The 19,171-nt window shown below is 48.9% G+C and overlaps 2 protein-coding genes across 2 annotated transcripts in view; one reads left to right on the top strand and one right to left on the bottom strand.

The window, feature by feature from the left end:
- Nucleotides 1-3,348, bottom strand: part of Rrm2 (ribonucleotide reductase regulatory subunit M2) — a 30,616-nt gene extending 27,268 nt beyond the window's left edge. Inside the window, exon 1 of the mRNA XM_063262073.1 lies at nucleotides 2,702-3,348. The gene's annotated coding sequence lies outside the window, so the exon portion shown is untranslated. The remainder of the gene's footprint in view (nucleotides 1-2,701) is intronic.
- Nucleotides 1,432-18,663, top strand: Cys1 (cystin 1). Its single transcript, NM_001109597.4, has 3 exons — nucleotides 1,432-2,520; nucleotides 14,733-14,785; nucleotides 16,842-18,663. Exons 1-3 carry the CDS (start codon nucleotides 2,242-2,244, stop codon nucleotides 16,945-16,947), a joined length of 438 nt encoding a protein of 145 aa, NP_001103067.1. The 5' UTR covers nucleotides 1,432-2,241; the 3' UTR covers nucleotides 16,948-18,663.
- Nucleotides 18,664-19,171: the final 508 nt, after the last annotated feature.

Genomic DNA, 19,171 nt, shown 5'->3' with positions numbered 1-19,171 from the left:
TCTCCCTTAGAAATGGTCTTGGAGGCCGCCTGCTAGCTCAGTATCAGTGTGGGTTTTGTTTCCAGATGGTCTCCTGCAGTCCAGACTGTCCTCTCACACTTGCTAAGTATACCCGTAGAAGACCCTGATCTCCTAACCGTCTGCCTCCACCTCATGAGTGCTGGGAGAACAGGCATGCAGTGCGATGCCTCAGTGCAGGCCTCGCAGACTCTCACAGAAGCCAGGACTCCAAATGTGGCTGACATTATATGTGATCTCAGAAAGAACACAGGCTTTGGCACGACTCCTGTGCAGGCATAGCTACGGAGACAAGTCTGGGGGAAACAGTTGAAGTCAAGAGTAGTGAGGAAAAACTTGGCTGCTCTAGAGAACACAGGAGCTCTGGCTATATTTAAACTCGGAGTCACATGACTAGACTCTACTTGGGCAGGAGTAAAATATGTTTTCTTTTAAATGATTAAACTGAGTTGAACTTTGCTCAAGAAAAATTCGTTCCCTCTGACTTTTTTCTCCCCCGTGGCTTGAAGAGTTTCAAGATGAGATTTGTTTTCATAAAGAGAAAACTCATGTCAGTAATCTCTAACCTAGACACATTTGTGCACTTGGAACACCTGAATGTCATCAAATCATGTATTTGGCCCCATCCCCTACATCTGGATGGCCAAGAAATCTCATTTTAAAAAGGAAGGGGAAGTGTAAACAAGTGTTCTTCTCTAGTTCTGTTGGTAATACAAACACACCAACACAGATGTGTTCTCGTGTGTATCCCACTTCCGTGGGCATCGGTTTTTAACGTCTATTCCTGCGGTGATGGAAATAGTAAAATTTCATGCCACTGTTGGGAGAATTTAGCCCAAAATTCCACTTTCACAGTGGGTTGGCAAGTAAGGAGGGGGTTATTGGCAAGTCAAAACCAGAGAAAGCTAAAATCAGGGCATTTAAATCACCCTGCCTTGGAAAGTACTAGAAGGGAAGCAGGCAAAGAATCAGCCAACAGTAAGCCTCCAGAAACCATAAAGCACAAATCTAGCTAAACCAGGGTCGCCCTAGGCCTGTAGGAACCTTAGTGGAGACAGCTTTAGTAACCAGATCTCTACCTGGAGAAAAGGAAGCCAGAGCCTGCGGTGAACCGGCCAGAGGACTCCCAAACCGAGGTCAGACGGGGGTGAAGAGGAAGGTAGTCTTTCAACCTCTAAATTCACCCTGCTCCCGCCCCCACCCCCGGGGTCCGGTCTTCCACAGTCTAACTACCCGGACTTCTGCGCAGCCTTCCCTCCTAGGTTCACACGCTCACTCCAGAGTCTTCTCTCCATCCCTAGCTTCTCCGTCCAGGGACACGCCCCTTCAGTGTGCCCCGCCTAGGGCCCTGGTACACGCCTCTCAACCCTCACTCAGTCTGGCCATCCTGAAGCTCCCCCCTCCCCTGGACATTCTCTCGCACACACACAAAACTCTGATTCTCCTTTTCTGTCCCCCTCCTCGGCTCTCTGCCTCTGCTCTCTCAGACCTGTACCTGAAGCCCCAACGACCTCCTTTCCGTCAGCGCTACTCCCCAACTCCTGATCTTCCCCCTTCCCCTGGCATCCAGCTCTGCTGCAAGCATTCCTCCGTCCTTCAGCCGGTGTCTTGCTCCCCTTTCCCCAAGCGTGACTCCCACCCATGCTCGCCCAAACTTCCCCAAGAAGATCTCCTACCCCGATTTCCCTTCCACCGGTCTACCCACCCTGCACCCTTTAAGGCTCCTTCCCATACAACACTAACCCTGTTACACCTCCCTCCTGTACACACCCTACCTCAAACTTCCCACCCGGCGAGTCACTCCCACCCTCTCCTCATACCTCTTACCCTCCTCCCCGCAGGATCACCTTCTCTGTTCTCCCTGTTCCCCCGCGCTCCCCCCGCCCCACCCCGTCCTTCACCTCCTCCACGTCTTTCCCCCATCCTCCAATTCTCTCGCTGAGGAGCGTCCCCCGCCTCCCTAGCAGCTTTTTACCTCCTCCAGCCTCCCAGATCACCCTTGCCTCTCCGTTTCTCTCATCCCCGCGTCCCCCGTGACTCCATCCGCTCCCCCACCTTCCATAGCCCCCATCCCCCGTGACTCCCCCCATCCCTCCATCGCACTCTCCTCCGCTCAGTCCTCCAGAATCCCCCCTGCTGCTCCCTCGCCCCATCCTGCTCGCCGCGCTCCCGCCCCAGTCCGGCTCGGCTTCCCGGCTGCGCGCTCCAGGTCCGGTACGCGCCATGGGCAGCGGCAGTAGCCGGAGCGGCCGAATCCTGAGGCGGCGGCGCAGTCCTGACAGGCGCCAGACAGGCCCGGGAGAGACAGCCTTGGAGGGCGGCGCGGCTGACCAGGCCAAGACAGCCGCGGTGCAGGAGGAGTGCGGCCCTGATCCCCGCCCCGCGACGCCCCCCGGTGGCCGGGAGGAGACCCTGCGCCTGCTGGACCAGTTGCTGGCCGAGTCAGAGGTCTGGGGACCCCAGGAGCAGACCCCACGAGGCCCCGCCCGGCTCCCACCCGCGGTGAGTATGGGGGGCTGGTCCCTCCACTCATCCTTCTGCACCCATCCAGGCCTCGGCGTCTCTGTCCCCCGCTCACCCAGGTCCCTCCCACCCTTAGTCCCTTATAGGGCTTTGTGCCCCTTCCTTATCCCCACTCCTGCATGGGGGTGCTCACTACTGTCTCTATTTCGGGGTGACTTACAGAGACAATCTTAAAAGAGCAAGTACAAACAGCAGTTGGCAGAAACACCTAGAACTTTCTTCTGGCTCGCGGTTTGCCTTACTTTACCAGTGGTGCTGCATGTCGTCTAGCTGCAGCATCCTTACAGCCCAGGTGGGAATTGACCAGCAAGGGCCTCAGCTTTGGCCTTCGGGGAATACGGTGGGCGGAGGCGATAAGTGGGCGGACCACCTGCCAAACAGTGGTTGGAAAACGCCCTGCCGCGGCAGACACATCCGGATCCTTGGTTGGCCAGGCAATTCCCATATTACAAGCTATTTTTAAGATGCGTTGACTCTTTTAGCTCCCTTATCCTCTCATGCTGAACACTTGTAATAACACCCCTGCTGTTCTAGAAAAACATGTCTTTGGTGGGTTGGCACGTCTTTGCTGCTACAGAGCTAAAAATCAGAACGGGTCTTAGCTGCTCTTGGCTGGAAGAAGAGGCCAAAGACAGTATCTGGAGGCAGAGGTTGCTGCAGGCCGGCAGGATGGAGGGGAATGTCTTCTTGGGCCCAGCTTCCAGGCGAGCATCACCACGGAAAGGCCTCTGGGATGGTGGGAAGCCTTGGGTACACACTTCTCTCTGTCCCATCTCTTCCTCCCATTGCCCAGTTGAGGTTTATAACAGGACAAGTGAGCTGTGGTGAGGACTGAATTATATAACGGGATTCCTCTAAGACTACATCAGCCTACAGTTATGTAACAGTAACACTGGATAAACAGTTGAGGGATCTGGGGGAGATTTTGACATAACAAGGAAACAATTTTTCAGCGTCATTTTCAAGTGCTTGGGAAACTTCCAAAGGTTTGGAAATAAACGGATTTTCCCTCCATCTTTCGAAGTGCCAGCCTGGAAGAATATAACAGAGACAGAAGTTCCAGCCACAGCTACAGCCCCTAGAAACTGGGGCTTGCATTAGGTGTCAGGGACAAAGACAGGTGACCAGAGCGCAGGTTTGGGAACCAGGGGGAAGTGAGAAGTCTCAGCCTGAGAGTCTGCAGGAGCAATTGACTTGAGTCTGAAATAGTCAGAGGACAGGAGCAGAGGCGAAGAGAAGGCTCTGTGTGCCCATGATGGTGGGTACAGTTAGGCTAGCTGGGCTGTGGGGTGAAAGGTCTTCAGCTATGTCTTGCTATGTCAGGGCTATAGACTTTATTGAGAATGAAGTGGGCATTTGAAAGTTGAAGAGGGTGAGATTATTGTGTTGTTGAGGAAATTACTCAACAGCGGGAGAAGGGTAAATCAGACAGAAGAAAGCTCGGGGTGGGTTTACTCTGGATGTCCAACTGACCAAGCCCTTGACCTAAGGGGTAGCAGAGAGAGAGGTGTGAGGAGGTAGGTTCAAGAAATAAAGTGTGATCAGGGAAAAGGTGGTGCATGCCTTTAATCCCAGCCAACACTCAGGAAGCAGAGGCAGGTGGATCTCTGTGAGTTTGAGGCCAACCTGGTCTACAGAGTGAATTCCAGGACAGCCAGGGCTACACAGAAAAATCCTGTCTCTAGAGAAACGGAAAGAAAAGTGTGAAAGTCAGAGCAGTGGCTACTCTTTTTTGGGGTTGGGGGTTGTCTCAGGTGTGTCTCCCGTACTGTGAATGTTTCTCAAACTGATGAATGAGTCCCCTAAGAGAGTGCTCAGGTCCAGGGAGACAAAGTCAGGAAAAGAGGCCCCTGCTTTTTTTTTCTTTTTTCTTTTTTCTTTTCTTTTCTTTTTTTCGGAGCTGGGGACCGAACCCAGGGCCTTGCGCTTACTAGGCAAGCGTTCTACCACTGAGCTAAATCCCCAACCCCGAGGCCCCTGCTTTTAAAAGCTACTGCCCATGCTGGAGCCTGGAGTCCAAGCTTCTGTGCTAAGTAGCTTGCCTGTGCCTGTAGCTGATTCCCCAAGGGGCTGGGCATCTTACAGAACTCTGTATTAGTAACTTACCACCGAGATAGGAAAGAACTGCAAATTTAACATCATCCATAGAAAATGGCCTTCCTTCAGAATGTTCGAGAGAATGTGTCCCCGAGCACAAAGGCATGAGCACACTATTCCTATTCTTTTATTAGGAAGGAAAAATGAAATTTTTTCCTTATATTTATAACACTCTAACCCTTAGGATAAGGTGCTCCCCCCTTTTTCTTGTTAATAAGAACATCATGATTAAATGACAATACTTTTAAATATATATATATATGTATATATGTATACACACACACACACACACACACACACACACACACACACTGAGCTGTCTTCAGACACACCAGAAGAGAGTATCACATCCCATTACAGATGGTTGTGAGCCACCATGTGGTTGCTGGGAATTGAACTCAGGACCTCTGGAAGAGCAGCCAGTGCTCTTAACCACTAAGCCATCTCTCCAGCCCGACAATCCTTTTAAGGTCCTTCATTTAAACACTTCATTGAACGTGGGACTAAGGGGCTAGCTCAGTAGTAAAGGACTTGCCCAGCATGTTCCAGGTCCTGACTCTGAGAAAACAAGGAACAAAATTGGAACCACTGTTGACTGGAGTGCTTTAGAGGCCAATTATTCATACCCCTGAATCGTCATCCTGAACATAGTGTTATACTGGATTAAAAAAAAAAAAAGCCAGCTTCTTATTGATTCTTTTTTTTTTTTTTTCCTATTCTTTTTTTCGGAGCTGGGGACCGAACCCAGGGCCTTGCACTTGCTAGGCGAGCACTCTACCACTGAGCCAAATCCCCAACCCCTTCTTATTGATTCTTTGTGAATGTCATATCATGTACCCCAATCCCACTCATCTCCCTGTCTCTACCTCTCTTTCTTCTGCCCTTGCAACCTCCCCCAACCCCCACCCCCCACAAAACCCAAACAAACATCTTGTTGTGGAAGCTGTAATGTGTCACAGTGCATCCCACAGTGTACCCTTTTGTCCACACTTCTTTGCGATGAGTCACTGGTCTGGTTCAAGGCCTCTGCTTCTGCTACATTATCAATCCTGGATCCTCACCAGGACTCCTCTCAGATATCCTGTTGCTGCCCAGTGTCATGGAGATCCTGCAGCTTTGGGTCTGTAGGACCGGCCCCTTCACATGCTCCAGCAGTTCATAGATGGGGTAGATGTTGGGGTGGGCCAGCTCAAAGCCCTGGATCTGGGCCTGAGTGGTAGCTGAGGTGGTCAGCCTGCCGGCTCTCCTCAATCTTATACTGTGACAGTTCTAGAGAGCCAGAGGATGGCTCACTGGTTCTGAGTTTTTCCAGCTCTTACAGAGGACCTGAGTTCAGTTCCCGCCATCCATGCAAGGCTGCTCACACCTCCCTGTGACTCCTCCAGGGTAGTGGTTCTCAACCTTCCTAATGCTACAACCCTTTAATACAGTGCCTCATGTTGTGTGGACCCCCAACCATAAAATTATTTTCATTGCTACTTCATAACTGTAATTTTGCTACTGTTACGAACTGCAATGTAAATATTTGATATGCAGAATTTCTGATATACAAATTGATGACCCCTGTGAAAGGGTCATTCGGTCCCTAATGGGGTCATGACCCTCAGGTTAAGAACCATTGTTCCAGGGGATCTGATGCTACCTTCTGGTTTCTTTTTTTTTTTTTTTTTGTTTTTTTTTTTTGTTTTGTTTTTTGTTTTTTTTTGGTTCTTTTTTTCGGAGCTGGGGACCGAACCCAGGGCCTTGTGCTTCCTAGGTAAGCGCTCTACCACTGAGCTAAATCCCCAGCCCCCTACCTTCTGGTTTCTGAGGGCACTGAACTTGCTCAAACCCACACAGACACATACCAATACAGATACAAATAAATAGTAAATTAGAAAGTAGTAAAAATAAAAGATACAGTTTTAGTTTATATCTTAATAAACTATATTAATGTGTACTTAATATTAGTCTTGTATTAATTCTTTCCATGTTCATCCATATTTTAAAAATATTTTATTTTTTAATGACATAATAACTGTACTTATTTACAGAGTACAAGATCAGAAAAGTGCTGGATTACAGGTGTGTACCATCATGATGGTGTGTACCATCATGTCTAGCTATTTAGACAATTTCTTTAAAGATTTTTTTTTGTTTAAGATTTACTTATTATATGTAAGTACACTGTAGCTGTCTTCAGACACACCAGAAGAGGGCATCAGATCCCATTACAGATGGTTGTGAGCCACTGTGTGGTTGCTGGGATTTGAACTCAGGACCTCTGGAAGAGCAGCCAGTGCTCTTAACCCCTGAGCCATCTCTCCAGCTCCTATTTAGACAATTTTTGAGGTTGGATTTGTTATTTTAATTTTGCCAAATTGAGAGTTATAAGAAAAAAAGGTAGGGATAATCTTTTAAACTCTTTTAATTTATTTATGTGAATTCGTATGTGTGTGTAATTCTATTTTGAAGTGTCCTACTTGAACCATCTTATAAGCAGATTTCCCCTGTATGGTCCCCTATAGTTTAAGGGATGTGAGACAGTCTATCAAATCCCTGGCCTTTAAGTCATGGACCCAATCCCCTCTCCTGCTACTGCTTTGGATTAATTTTTAATCTCATGGCCACAGGAAGTGCTCAAGACAGAAATCCTTTCCCAGAGTTACTAGAACTTGTACATCAGTGGTATTAGTCGGGGTGCTTGAAACTTCAATTCTGCAGAGGAGGGGAAAACTGAGTCAACCTAGGGGTTGGAATTGGTGGTTTTAAGAGCCATTTAGTAAGCTTGAAGGACGCAGCAGAGCCCCTGTCAATCAGTTGGCCTCTTCCTGGGTAAAAGGAGCCGAGAAGATTGTTTCATTCATGGAGGGTGGGGGCAGGGAACTGAAGTGTTCTCTTATCTTTTCAGATGTTTGTTACAGTGCCATGGTGGTGGTGGTGGTGTGGTGTGGTGTGTGTGTGTGTGTGTGTGTGTGTGTGTGTGTGTGTGTGTGTGTGTGTGAGAGAGAGAGAGAGAGAGAGAGAGAGAGAGAGAGAGAGAGAGAGAGAGACTGGGCTATCTCAGTGCCAGAGTAGGCGGCCCTGGTGATGTTGGAGGGCTCTTTTAGAGAAGAAATTGGTTCAGTTCCCAAACCATCTATTCAGTGCTTTTCGTGCTGGGTAGTAACTATTACCTTCCTCCTCTGTCTTGTAAGTCCCAATCAGTGGTGACCTAGGGAAACCACAGAGCATCACTGCCACACTGCCACACTGCCACTGAGTGTGTGTGTGTGTGTGTGTGTGTGTGTGTGTGTGTGTGTGTGTGTGTAGGGGAGGATTCGTCACAAGACTGTGTGGAACAGTGTGGAACAGTGGTACCTTCTCCTGGGGCTGAATGAGACCTTGTTCACCACTTTTGCAAAGTTTCAGATTTGCTGTAGCCAAGAGGGACTGGGGTGGGTCTGTTACCACCAGGCAAAGGAGACTTTAGGGTGACCATGGCTTGCACTGCTATGGAATCTGCAGGGAAGAAGCAAAGAAAGGAACTCACAGCTGCGAAGCAGACGCACCAGAGGGACTAAAGGATGCTGGGCTCCCAGCAACAACAAAACAAAGAGCTCCCAGACAGCACCAGTGTGCCCATAGGCAAGGCAGAGCAAAGACCACACCTCTAAATAGCTTGAAGTGGGGTCTCCATGGCACATCAAGAAGAGTGAAGCACATGGCCAACTCCAAGAACTCACACAGTGCTGGGAAGGCCACGGAAGGGAGTCCATGTTGCAACAAGGGGGCTCTGAGGAAGGAACAGGAAAGACAGCACCAAGGAGTCAAGGAGAAAAGAAGCCCCAGGCAAAGGAAGTCTCCTTGTAGTGACAGATAGCAAAGAGGGCACTGTGGGAGCCCACCCTTTGATAAAAGAATGGCGCGTTCTGCCAGAAGCCCAGAAGTGAGAAACCACTCCCATTTTCTTTCTAAACCAGCTGTGATGGTGCTGGCCTGTAATCCCAGCACTTGGGAGGCAGAGGCATGCAGATTTCCATGAGTTTGAGGCCAGCCTGGTCTACATAAGGAGTTCCAGGCCAGCCAGGGATACATAATGAGTCTCTGTCACAAAAAAGTAAGTTCTGAATACAAACAATTTTAAAATGGAAATAAAAGAGAAAGGCAGACGCTCCTCTCGGATCTTAGGGACAGGATCCTGGGAGACTGTAGTATCAGCAGGATACCAGGAGTAAGATTTTTAAGCTAGAAGTACAGTGCCTAGGGGTGGGAAAACCTTGCTCCCTCCGTGGGGTCCTGGAATGGAAGCTCACGTTTCTCACTTGGCTTGTTGTTGGGGTCTGGTGGTGGTTATGGAAGACTGGGCTTTCTGTGAAGCCATGAGGAACACTTCCAGGAGGCCACCAACACTGACCACTATGCTGGGAGACCAGTGCCCTCTAGTGGTGAAGAGCAGACTCTGACTGGCAAAATCCTGAAAAGTGCCCCCTGGTAGGTTAGGTACTGGAGGTCCCTTAATACTTTTCCGTCTGTAATGTGTTCAAGTTTGCACAATTTAAAAAAAGTTAATTAGGGGCTGGGGATTTAGCTCAGTGGTAGAGCGCTTACCTAGGAAGCGCAAGGCCCTGGGTTCGGTCCCCAGCTCCGAAAAAAAGAATCAAAAAAAAAAAAGTTAATTAATTTTTTTAATTTAAAAATTAAAAATCAACCAAACCAACCAAGCTGGGATTCAGACAAAGATAATTTGTAGAGAAGACAACATACAGACACATGGGAATAAACAGGAGTGCATCAGACAGTATGGGTGGACGTCACCGTCACTGTGCTAAGAGAAAGAAGCCAGGTGGTAAGGAGTCCATACTGAGGCTTCCATTCCTCTGGAGACCTGTCTGAAGTGGCAGAGTAGATTAGGAGCTTCCTGGGGGAGGGGCAGGGAAGAAGGGAGTTACTAGGAGCAGGGATGAGAACTTTGTGTGTGTGTGTGTGTGTGTGTGTGTGTGTGTGTGTGTGTGTGTGTGTGGTGTGTGTATGTGTGTGGTGTGTGTGTGGTGTGCGAGGTGTGTGTGGTGTGTGTGTGTGTATGTGTGTGTGTGGTGTGTGTGTGTGTGTGGTGTGTGTATGTGTGTGGTGTGTGGTGTGTGTGTGTGTGGTGTGTGTGTGTGGTGTGTGTGTGGTGTGTGTGGTGTGTGTGGTGTGTGTGTGTGTGGTGTGTGTGTGTGGTGTGTGTGGTGTGTGTGTGTGTGTGGTATGTGTGTGGTGTGTGTGTGGTGTGTGTGGTGTGTGTGTGTGGTATGTGTGTGGTGTGTGTGTGTGGTGTGTGTGTGGTGTGTGTGGTGTGTGTGGTGTGTGTGGTGTGTGTGTGTGGTATGTGTGGTGTGTGTGTGGTGTGTGTGTGTGGTATGTGTGTGGTGTGTGTGTGGTGTGTGTGTGTGTATGTGTGTGTGTGTATGTGTATGTGAGGTGTGTGTGTGTAGGGGCTGTGAGCTTGCTTACGCTCATGGGTGTGGATGCATATCTACACATTTATGAAGACTGTACGAAGCTGTGCTTTAACCACCCACAGTGTCTTATGTCCATTGTACATATACCACACCTGTGCACATGTATACACAATACATACAAAGCTGATCAATTAAGGGGAGAACATTCTATAGAAGATGCAGGATATATTCTGGTAAGTAAAGTAGGCAGTATATTTCTAAAAAATAAATAAATAACCTTTGAAACTTTACATACAGATGCATGTGTGTGTGTGTACAAGTGTACACTTACTTACACACACACACACACACACACACACACACATATATATGTCCACATGCACACACTTACTTGTAAGAGTCCAGGAGGCCTGAAGAGCTGCCAGCTTCTCACCTCCTGGGGTGGGTTCTCTGTTTCTTTGCATAGCTGGGCTTTGTTTGTCTAAAGTCTTCCTTGGATGGCGTCTCCTACCCCAGGGCACACACTCACAAGCACATACACACTTTAAGCTCAGCACGGTTCCCACAACCCTAGCACATGCTCTGTTGGTCCAGATGTAAGTGTGAGCAGCTGGTAGCAAGCTTCCAGTGGGCTGGAGCAGGAGGCTTCATGTCTCTGTCGCCATCTTTCCTTCAAGTTCTTCCTTGGCGTTGGGGATTTAGCTCAGTGGTAGAGCGCTAGCCTAGCAAGCGCAAGGCCCTGGGTTCGGTCCTTAGCTCTGGAAAAAAAAAAAATTAAAAAGGGGTTGGGGATTTAGCTCAGTGGTAGAATGCTTGCCTAGGAAGCGCAAGGCCCTGGGTTCGGTCCCCAGCTCCGAAAAAAAAGAATCAAAAAAAAAAAAAAAAAAAAAAAGTTCTTCCTTGGCTTGGGCAAGGCTGGATGTTCCAGGAGGGAGCTGATGTATTTCCCACCTGTGGCGGTCACGTTCAAGGCTAAAACAAATTGGCTGTCTCCAGGGAAGGTAGGGATTCCTGTTACCATCAAGTGCTGTTCCTCTGAGCAGCAGCAGGTCCAGGGGTTGATGTTGGTGCTGGATTCCACCTTGTCATCTGCCTGGTCAGAAACCATGACAAACCTTCAGTTCTAACGACAGGAGAAGCAGCCAAGCAGGGGACAGCAGAGCTGGCTCCAACGGAAGCTGAACTGAAGAGATAGGTGTCCAAGTAAGAGGCCTTCATCCAAACAATCAAACCAGCTGCAGCAGGACAGGCAGCTACGGAAAGCTGTAGGGAGACAGATTGGTGTGGACATGAGAAGGAAGCTTCACGTACACCCGGAAGGATGGAAAATGTTGTCCAAAGAGATTGGGCACAGCTTGTTCATAGCAGCATTACCACCACAGCTCAAACATGGCTGGAAGCAGCCCCATGTCTATCTGCAGGTGGATGGAGAAGCCGCATGGGTACCATCCATGCGACAGGATGGGTTTCTCTCCTTAGAAGTTCTGTCAGACGTCGCTCCATGTACCCGTCACCGAAGGACAGAGGGCAGATTCATAGGAGTGTCTACTTGTGGGTACTCAGACCAGGCAAATTCAAAGATGGGAAACACCAGCCATGGTGGTTACCAAGGGCTGGGAGAGGCTGTGAGGAGTTAGTGTTTAGTGAACTTTCAGTTCAGCAGAATAGAGCCGTGGTGTGTAACGGTGTGGACGTGCTTTATTGACATGGGAGTGCACGCTTGGAAGTAATTGAACTAGAAAAAAAATGCAGGGAATGTGTATTTTTTACCACGGGTAAAGTGGTTTGTTTTCTGGGTGTTTTGTTTTCTTTGGTATTTGAGACAGGATCTTATGTAGCCCAGGCTGGCCCCAAATTCCTTTTGCAGCTGCGAATGGCTTTGAACTCCTTATCCCCCTGCCTCAGCTTCCTGAGTGCTAGGATTACCGGTATATGCCATTATCCTCAGCTAGACTTTAAAAACATTATTTACTTATTTGTATGTGTATGTGTTTGTGTGTGTTTATATGCAACACAGGCATGGAGGTGCCCGTGGAAGCCAGAAGGCAGCATTGAATCCCTTAGGGCTGGAGTTCCAGGTAGCTCCAAGCTGACACATGAGTGTGGTAACCCGGGTACTCTGTAGGAGCAGTGAACACTCTTAGTCTTAACTCATATTAGTCAGCCTTCTCTAGAGAAAGCGGAACTTATAGAATTTATGTATATGGTCTATTAGAGTCACTTACAGTCAGTCTATGGTACAAGTAATCCAACTGTGGGGGTTACAGATGAAAAGTTGCTCAGTCTACAAGGCTGGATGTCTCAGCTGGTCTTCAGTAGACACCGGAATTCCAAAGAAGTAGGCTGTGGTGCCAGTGAAGGAGTGGACTTGCTAGCAAGGGGAGAGCAAGAAGGCAAAGAAAGAAAGCTTCCGTTTTCTTTGTTTGTTTGTTTTTCCATGTCCTTATATAGGCTTCCAGCAGAAAAGGTGTGTCCTAGATTAGATGTATGTCTTTCCTGGTCTACAGAACTAGTTTTAGGACAGCCATGCCTATACAAAGAAACCTGTTGGGAAAACAAACAACAAAAAACTCCAGACAACGACAAGAAGGCTTGTCTTCTTGCCTCAAGCTCTGGTTCAAAGGCAGCGTGTCCTCCTACCTCAAAGGACTGGACCAGAAGTGGATTCACACACTTCAAACCAGGGAAAACAACCTCACAGGCGCGCCCTTTATCTCTGGATTGTCCTTCACTCCGATGTAGTCAGGTTGACAATGAAGATTAGCCATCGAGACTACTGAGTAATGTCTGCACCAACCTCTCTCTAGATTTAAAAATGAAACAAACAGAACAGCCTTAAAACTCTCCCCTGGGTCTGAGGAGAAGAGTCAGTGAGCAGAGTGCCTGCATGCAGGTACGAGGGCCTGAGTTCAGATCCCCATATAATATCTGGATGTGTCGGGTTGCACCTAGAACTCTAAGTGTTCTGGGGATTGAGATGGGAGTGGGGTGTCCCTGGAGCCCACTGCTCAGCCAGTTAGCCAGTATTTGAGCTCTGGGTTTAGTGAGAGACTCTGGCTAAAAACCAAAACCAAACAACAGGAAAGTAGACAGTGATAGAAGTAGACCTGTCCTATACATACATGTGCACATGGATGCACACACACACACACACACACACACACACACACACACACACACACACACACACACTTTCACCAGAAAGAGTAAGGGTTGATAAACTGCGTGTTTGAATTTGTTTGCTTGTTTGTTTATTCTGATGGATTCTAGAATTAGAATTGCAAATTCAAAACCTCTCTCCTGCATTCCTGGAGCGTTCTGACTATGGCCTCCAGGCTGCCACCTCGCAGAGCAGCCTGCTTCTATCTCACCCACCTCCTTCTTGACTCTAGGTGACCTGTTTTCACCTGAGCCTTTTGTTCTAGAGGGTTTTTTTTTTAGGTTGCCTTGTTTTGTTTTAAACCCTTTATCTTTGCATCACTGATCCTTCAAGCCGCTGTAACAAAGTGCTTCAGGCTAGGTTAACCTATAAGCAATGAACATATTGCTCACAGTTATTTTTAAAAAATTGTACTTTTTTTTTTTTTTTTTTTGGTTCTATTTTTCGGAGCTGGGGACCGAACCCAGGGCCTTGCGCTTCCTAGGCAAGCGCTCTACCACTGAGCTAAATCCCCAACCCCCAAAAAAATTGTACTTTTTTTAAAAAGGGGGGGGGCTGCTGGAGAGATGGCTCAGCGGTTAAGAGCACTGACTGCTCATCCAGAAGTCCTGAGTTCAAATCCCAGCAACCACATGGTGGCTCACAACCATCTGTAATGAGAGCTGATGCCCTCTTCTGAAGACAGCTACAGTATACTCATATATTATAATAAATAAATAAATTTTAAAAAAACTGTAGTTGTTTTAGTTGTTTAAGTAAACATATATACATATTTAAGGATTTATTTATTTTATGTATATGAGTACACTGCAGCTGTCTTCAGACACACCAGAAGAGGGCATCAGATCCCACTACAGATGGCTGTGAGCCACCATGTGGCTGGGAATTGAACTCAGGACCTCTGGAAGAGCAGTCAGTGCTCTTAACCGCTGAGCCATCTCTCAAGCTCCACATATGTGTTTTGAGACAAGTTCTCACTCCTAAGCCTAGGCTGGTCTTAAATATTCCTTAAGCATTCCTCCTTCTTTGGCATCCCACATGCTGGGATTACAGTGTGTGCCCAGGTTAAGCGTGGACGTAGTGCAGACTTGCTGAAAGGGAGGGTACAAGGCTCTTGAGGCTGGGTGATCTGGTTCCTAGAGATGGAGATAGGATGGTCTCATGCTAGGCCCAATGGGACACTGATATCCGGAGGTGAGACAGAATGAACCCTTACGTGGCAGTAGTTGGGAGGCAAGGGATCTGAGTGCTGCTGTTTCATTTATTTATTTATTTATTTATTTATTTATTTATTTATTCATTCATTCATTCATTCACTCATTCATTTATGAGTTTTATAAGTCTCTCCCTCAGCCTCAGTTTTCTTGACTGCAAAATGGGTAACTGGGGCTCCAGAGTCCGAGGGAAGCTTTGCCATTCTGATGTTTACAGACTCCGGTTTAAACATCTGTTGTCTCTTCCATAAAGCCAGAGTGTTAATCCAGTAGACTGGTGACACGTTTTTGATGCTTTTTCCTGTCTTCCTGCTCAAGGTGTCCCCAGAAAAGAAGGTTACGGGCAACCCTGAAGACAGCTGTGCCTCTGAGTAAGTATGAGGAGGAGGTCCATGGCCTCCACGAGCCTGAAGTGCTTCCCTTCCATCCACCTAAAGCCGTCCAGTCCCCTGTCCCACAGGCCAGTGAGGCTCTCAACACGTATAGCTGTGCACTCAAGGGGTGTGAAGGGTGACTTCCAAGCCTAGTCCTCACACAGCTCTGAGCTTCCTCCTGACCTGACCTAGCTTCCTGGTTTCCTGGCTTACTTGCTCGCTCCCTCCATCCCTCTGTCCCTCTGTCCTTCTGTCTCTCCGTCCCTCCGTCCCTCCCTTCCTCATGGTCTGGCTTCTCTGTGGCCATTTTGGACCGTTCAGGTTTGTTCAGATATACATGGGTGTCCTGTTGTGTTCAGTTTTTATCTGTAAAGACTGCCCTTTGCCATAAGGACTTCACCGCTGCTCCAAAACGGTCAAGAAAAATCACTTAACACTCCTGCAAGCTTCACACGTAATGCTGCCAGGCTGGCGGCTCAGCCTCTAATCCCAGCACTTAGGACACAGAGGCTGAAGCAGAGGCAAGAGTTCCAGGCCAGCCTGGTCTATACAACAAGTTCCAGGCTACCCAAGGCGACACAGTGAAACACTGACTAAAACAAATAAGTAAATAAACAAATAAACAATAAAAACAACCAAACCCACCCCAAACCCTGCAAGTAGTATTCCAGAGTCCTGGACTCTTTGCCTTTAAAACTCCTCAGGGGCTGGGAACACAGTGCCATGCCATGTGCAACGCTATGGATTCACTGCCCAGTATGGAAATAAAATGCGAGAGGCAGCAAGATGGCTCCATAGGTAAAGGGCACTTGCCACCAAGTCTGACAACCTAAGTCTAGTCTCCAGACTCCATGGTAGAGAGGGAGAAACCAACATCTGCACACCGTCCTTCAACCTCTATTGTGTGCCACGGTACAAGCCCTTGTATACATATGCACACACACACACACACACACACACACACACACGCACACGCACACGCACACGCACACGCACACGCACACAGAAGAATGTCAGTGCTTCTAGTCCTTAGAATACATGGGACCCAGCGCTGCTCCGTCAGACTCCTCTGCTGGTCCGTGCCTCCTGCCCCTTCCTCTCTGGATATCTGTCCACCTGCAGGGCTATCAGCATACACAGTGGGAGAGGGATAGTGTGAGGAGTCTTAGCCCCTTCACCACGACCTTGGACGCCAACTGCTTCAGCTTTCACTGTTTCAGCTTTTACATCAACTAGTGCCAGCAGCTGGCAGCGGCAAGCCTAGAAGGGCTAGTTCCTGTTGAAGGTCTCCAGAATGGCAGGAAAGCCAACTTCCTGCACAGCTCTCTGGCTTGTTCTGAGGGCATGGTGGGCCCTTGTGTTCTTTTCTCTCTGCCAGAAGTCAGTGGGGACTCCAGAGGATCAGTCAGGAAGGGTAGCCATTACCACTACTCCAGGCTTGCAAGGTTACAAACTGCTCAGACCCTCCTAAGTCCCCATCTCTCAGACACAAGCAGCACCTTAGCCCTCCTCTGGTCTGTCTTGGGATGCAGTCCTTCCTCCTTATTGATGGAGACAGCAAGGGTCATGACTATTCTGGGGTCATCCAGCTACGGTGCACCAAAGCCAGCCAGAGATCTGCCCTCCTCCAAAGCATTGGATGTTCCCCTTTGCCCCGCAGGCAAGGTAGGAAAGGCAAATGCTTCGGCAGCAGTCGGATCTCTGAAGGTCAAGCCGCTTACCCAGGTCTCTCACTCTGTGTTTTGGGAGAAGTATACAGAGCCCTGGACGCTGTTCTCGGAGGGTCAGCTAGGAACCTCAGATGGGCCTGGGCATCGGACTTGCCCTGCGTCAGCCTCATCGCAGGTCTTGGTGGATAAAGTGGGAGGGTGATGGTAGATACGAGTGAAGAAGGTCATGTCTATGTGTCCAGTAGGAAAGAGATTCGGGTGTTTCCAGAGCAGAGGGTTTTGGTTTGGATGTGAGGATGGACCACTTAGAGACCACTGTGGCTGCTAGAGGAGATGGGAGTTTGAAGGCAATATCCACCTATGTCTGTATTCCTCATCCACAGAGCCCCAGGCAGCAGCCCCAAGAGACCCGAGGGGCAGTCGGCCATCTCCTATGATTACTCGGAAGAGGAGCTCATGGCGAGCATCGAGCGGGAATACTGCCGCTGAGCCGGATAAGTGGCCCTGGACACCACTGCCCAGGCCTTGTAGGTCTGTGAGCTGGGCTAGAGCCAAAGGCACCAGCTTACCTACCCACGACCTAGCCGGAGGGGAATACAGCTATCTTCCCAAACTGATCTTTTAAGGTTCACGGCTGGAGTCCTGCTGATGGCCTGGCCGACCAAGAGTGAGGGGCAAGTAGGTGCCAGGCCACAGGCGTGTGCGTACCTCCTCTTACTTTGAGGGGTAGCCTGGCCGTGTGGTTCCCCTGAATCTGAACTGTTTGTCTGCTCTGCCCAGGTGGGAAAGGGTCGACCTGTCTTGGCATCTGTGCCACAGGCTTCTAGAAGTTTCCACCAAGGAATGTTCTCAGTCTCCACACTAAGATTAGTCCCGTGCAGTTACCTCCATGGATGTCAGTTTCCACGGGCACACAAGGGGCCCAAGTATATGGATGGGGGGGCAGGTGCTGAGCGTGTAGGTCTAGGCGGGTCCAGAGATTGCATTTCTGACAGCATAGAGGTAGTGACAAGCTGCAGGTGCAAGGACTTAGGGCCTGAGTCCCTTGGCTTCTCCCTTCCGTATGCGGGAGGCTCCTCCGAGCTACGGTGTAACAGCCTCCCCTGCTTGGATGGAGGAGGAGGAGAGGGGGCTGGGAACCACAGATGCTCTGGCGTCCCACTATTCCATTAGCTTGGTATCACTTCCCTCTGGGCCTCTTGGTTTCTCTCTTGGGGAGAATCCTGGAGGTTCTTTGAGGTCTTTCAGGCCCTATCAGTTGGGCGGCTCTATCTTCCTACCAGGGCGCTGCCATCTTCGGAGGGCCATCGTGCTTTATGCATCCTACTGAGAGCAGGGCTGCATTGGAGCTGAGAGAGGTGTGCGTGTAGAGGTTCGTGGCAACTCTTCTCCAGTTTCCCTTCTGGCTGGCAGTCTGGCTAACACAAAGGGCCTCTTCTCCTTCTTCTTGCTTGAGTGGAAGGTAGTCACAATAATGATGCCAAAGGGACCTCAAACATTGACAGATGGGAATAGAGAGAGCCCGTGGGAAGGTCCTGTGTGGTCCTGTAGGGCCTTTCGTGGTCTTGCTCAGGTGTGGACGGACCCAGCTGGTAGACAGGGTTCGTAGATTAGTGAGTGGAGGCACAAGTCTGCATCCCTGATATCATCAGGCTGGAGGGCTATTGAGGCCTTAAAGGCTGCATAGTGAATTCAAATTCAGCCTGGACTATATCGTGAGTCTGTCAGGAAAGGGGGCAGAGAATCGGGAAACAACAGCAACTTTTGCTAAGGTCCAAACAGGCCTCAGCTTAGGTTGCATCTCTGGACCAAGGCAGTGGCCTTCGCCAGCATCTTCCCTCTCCTGAGAACAGCTGCCAGCCCATGAATCCTCAGAGCACAACCTACATTACAGTATCTCAGGAACCAAGGAAGAATGGTCACTGAGACCGTCCCCACACCCACAGTCCTTTGCCGTCCCCTGCAAATGATTCCATGAACTTGTGACTTGACAAGAGTGCCTTTGAGTGCTCAGTGGGGAGACTTGTGCTACGGTGGGAGCCCAGAGCCTTGGAGTGTCTGCTAGTCAGCTGAGGGTTGGGTCAAAACCTCCCAGAGCTAGCACCTGTATCTTACTAGAGCCCAAATGACTGCTTTTGCTATGAAAATGAAAGCTGTTTCTATTTTAATAACGCGAATATTAAAAATGCTTATTTTAAAAGAGGTTAAAATGTTAATGTTTTGGTTTTTTTTTTTTTTAACCGAAGGATGGATCAGGCTTTGAACTTGATATTGTAAATATCCACAGCAGGATGTGTTTGTTCCAATAGCGACGTTCATTGGATTAAGAGAAAGATAGGGATTAAGAAGAGAGGAGAGATAGTATCTTAGCATTTCCTGGGGAAACCCTTAATGAGATCAAGGTGCTAAGTCAGAAAAAAGCACGTCCCACAGTAGTTAACATTCAACATGAAGATGTGCACCTTCTCAAACCTAAGAAGTTACTGCCCTTCCCAGATCTAGAGAGAGAGAGAGAGAAACCCAAACCAAGCAAAACCCTGAATTTCAGAAAAGGATCTACTGAACAGTGGGTAGCCAAAGTGTGTGCCAACTGAAAAAAAGTGTGGTCCCGGGAAACTCAGACTCCAGAGAGGCTGCAAGAGGTGGGGCTGGGTATCACTGCAGCCTACAGGAGCCTTTCCTGCATACCCAGGTCCCACATATGTCACACATT

The sequence above is a fragment of the Rattus norvegicus genome, chromosome 6 (genome assembly GCF_036323735.1).
Source record: "Rattus norvegicus strain BN/NHsdMcwi chromosome 6, GRCr8, whole genome shotgun sequence".
NCBI lineage: Eukaryota > Metazoa > Chordata > Mammalia > Rodentia > Muridae > Rattus > Rattus norvegicus.
This window is presented reverse-complemented; position numbering and strand designations above follow the sequence as displayed.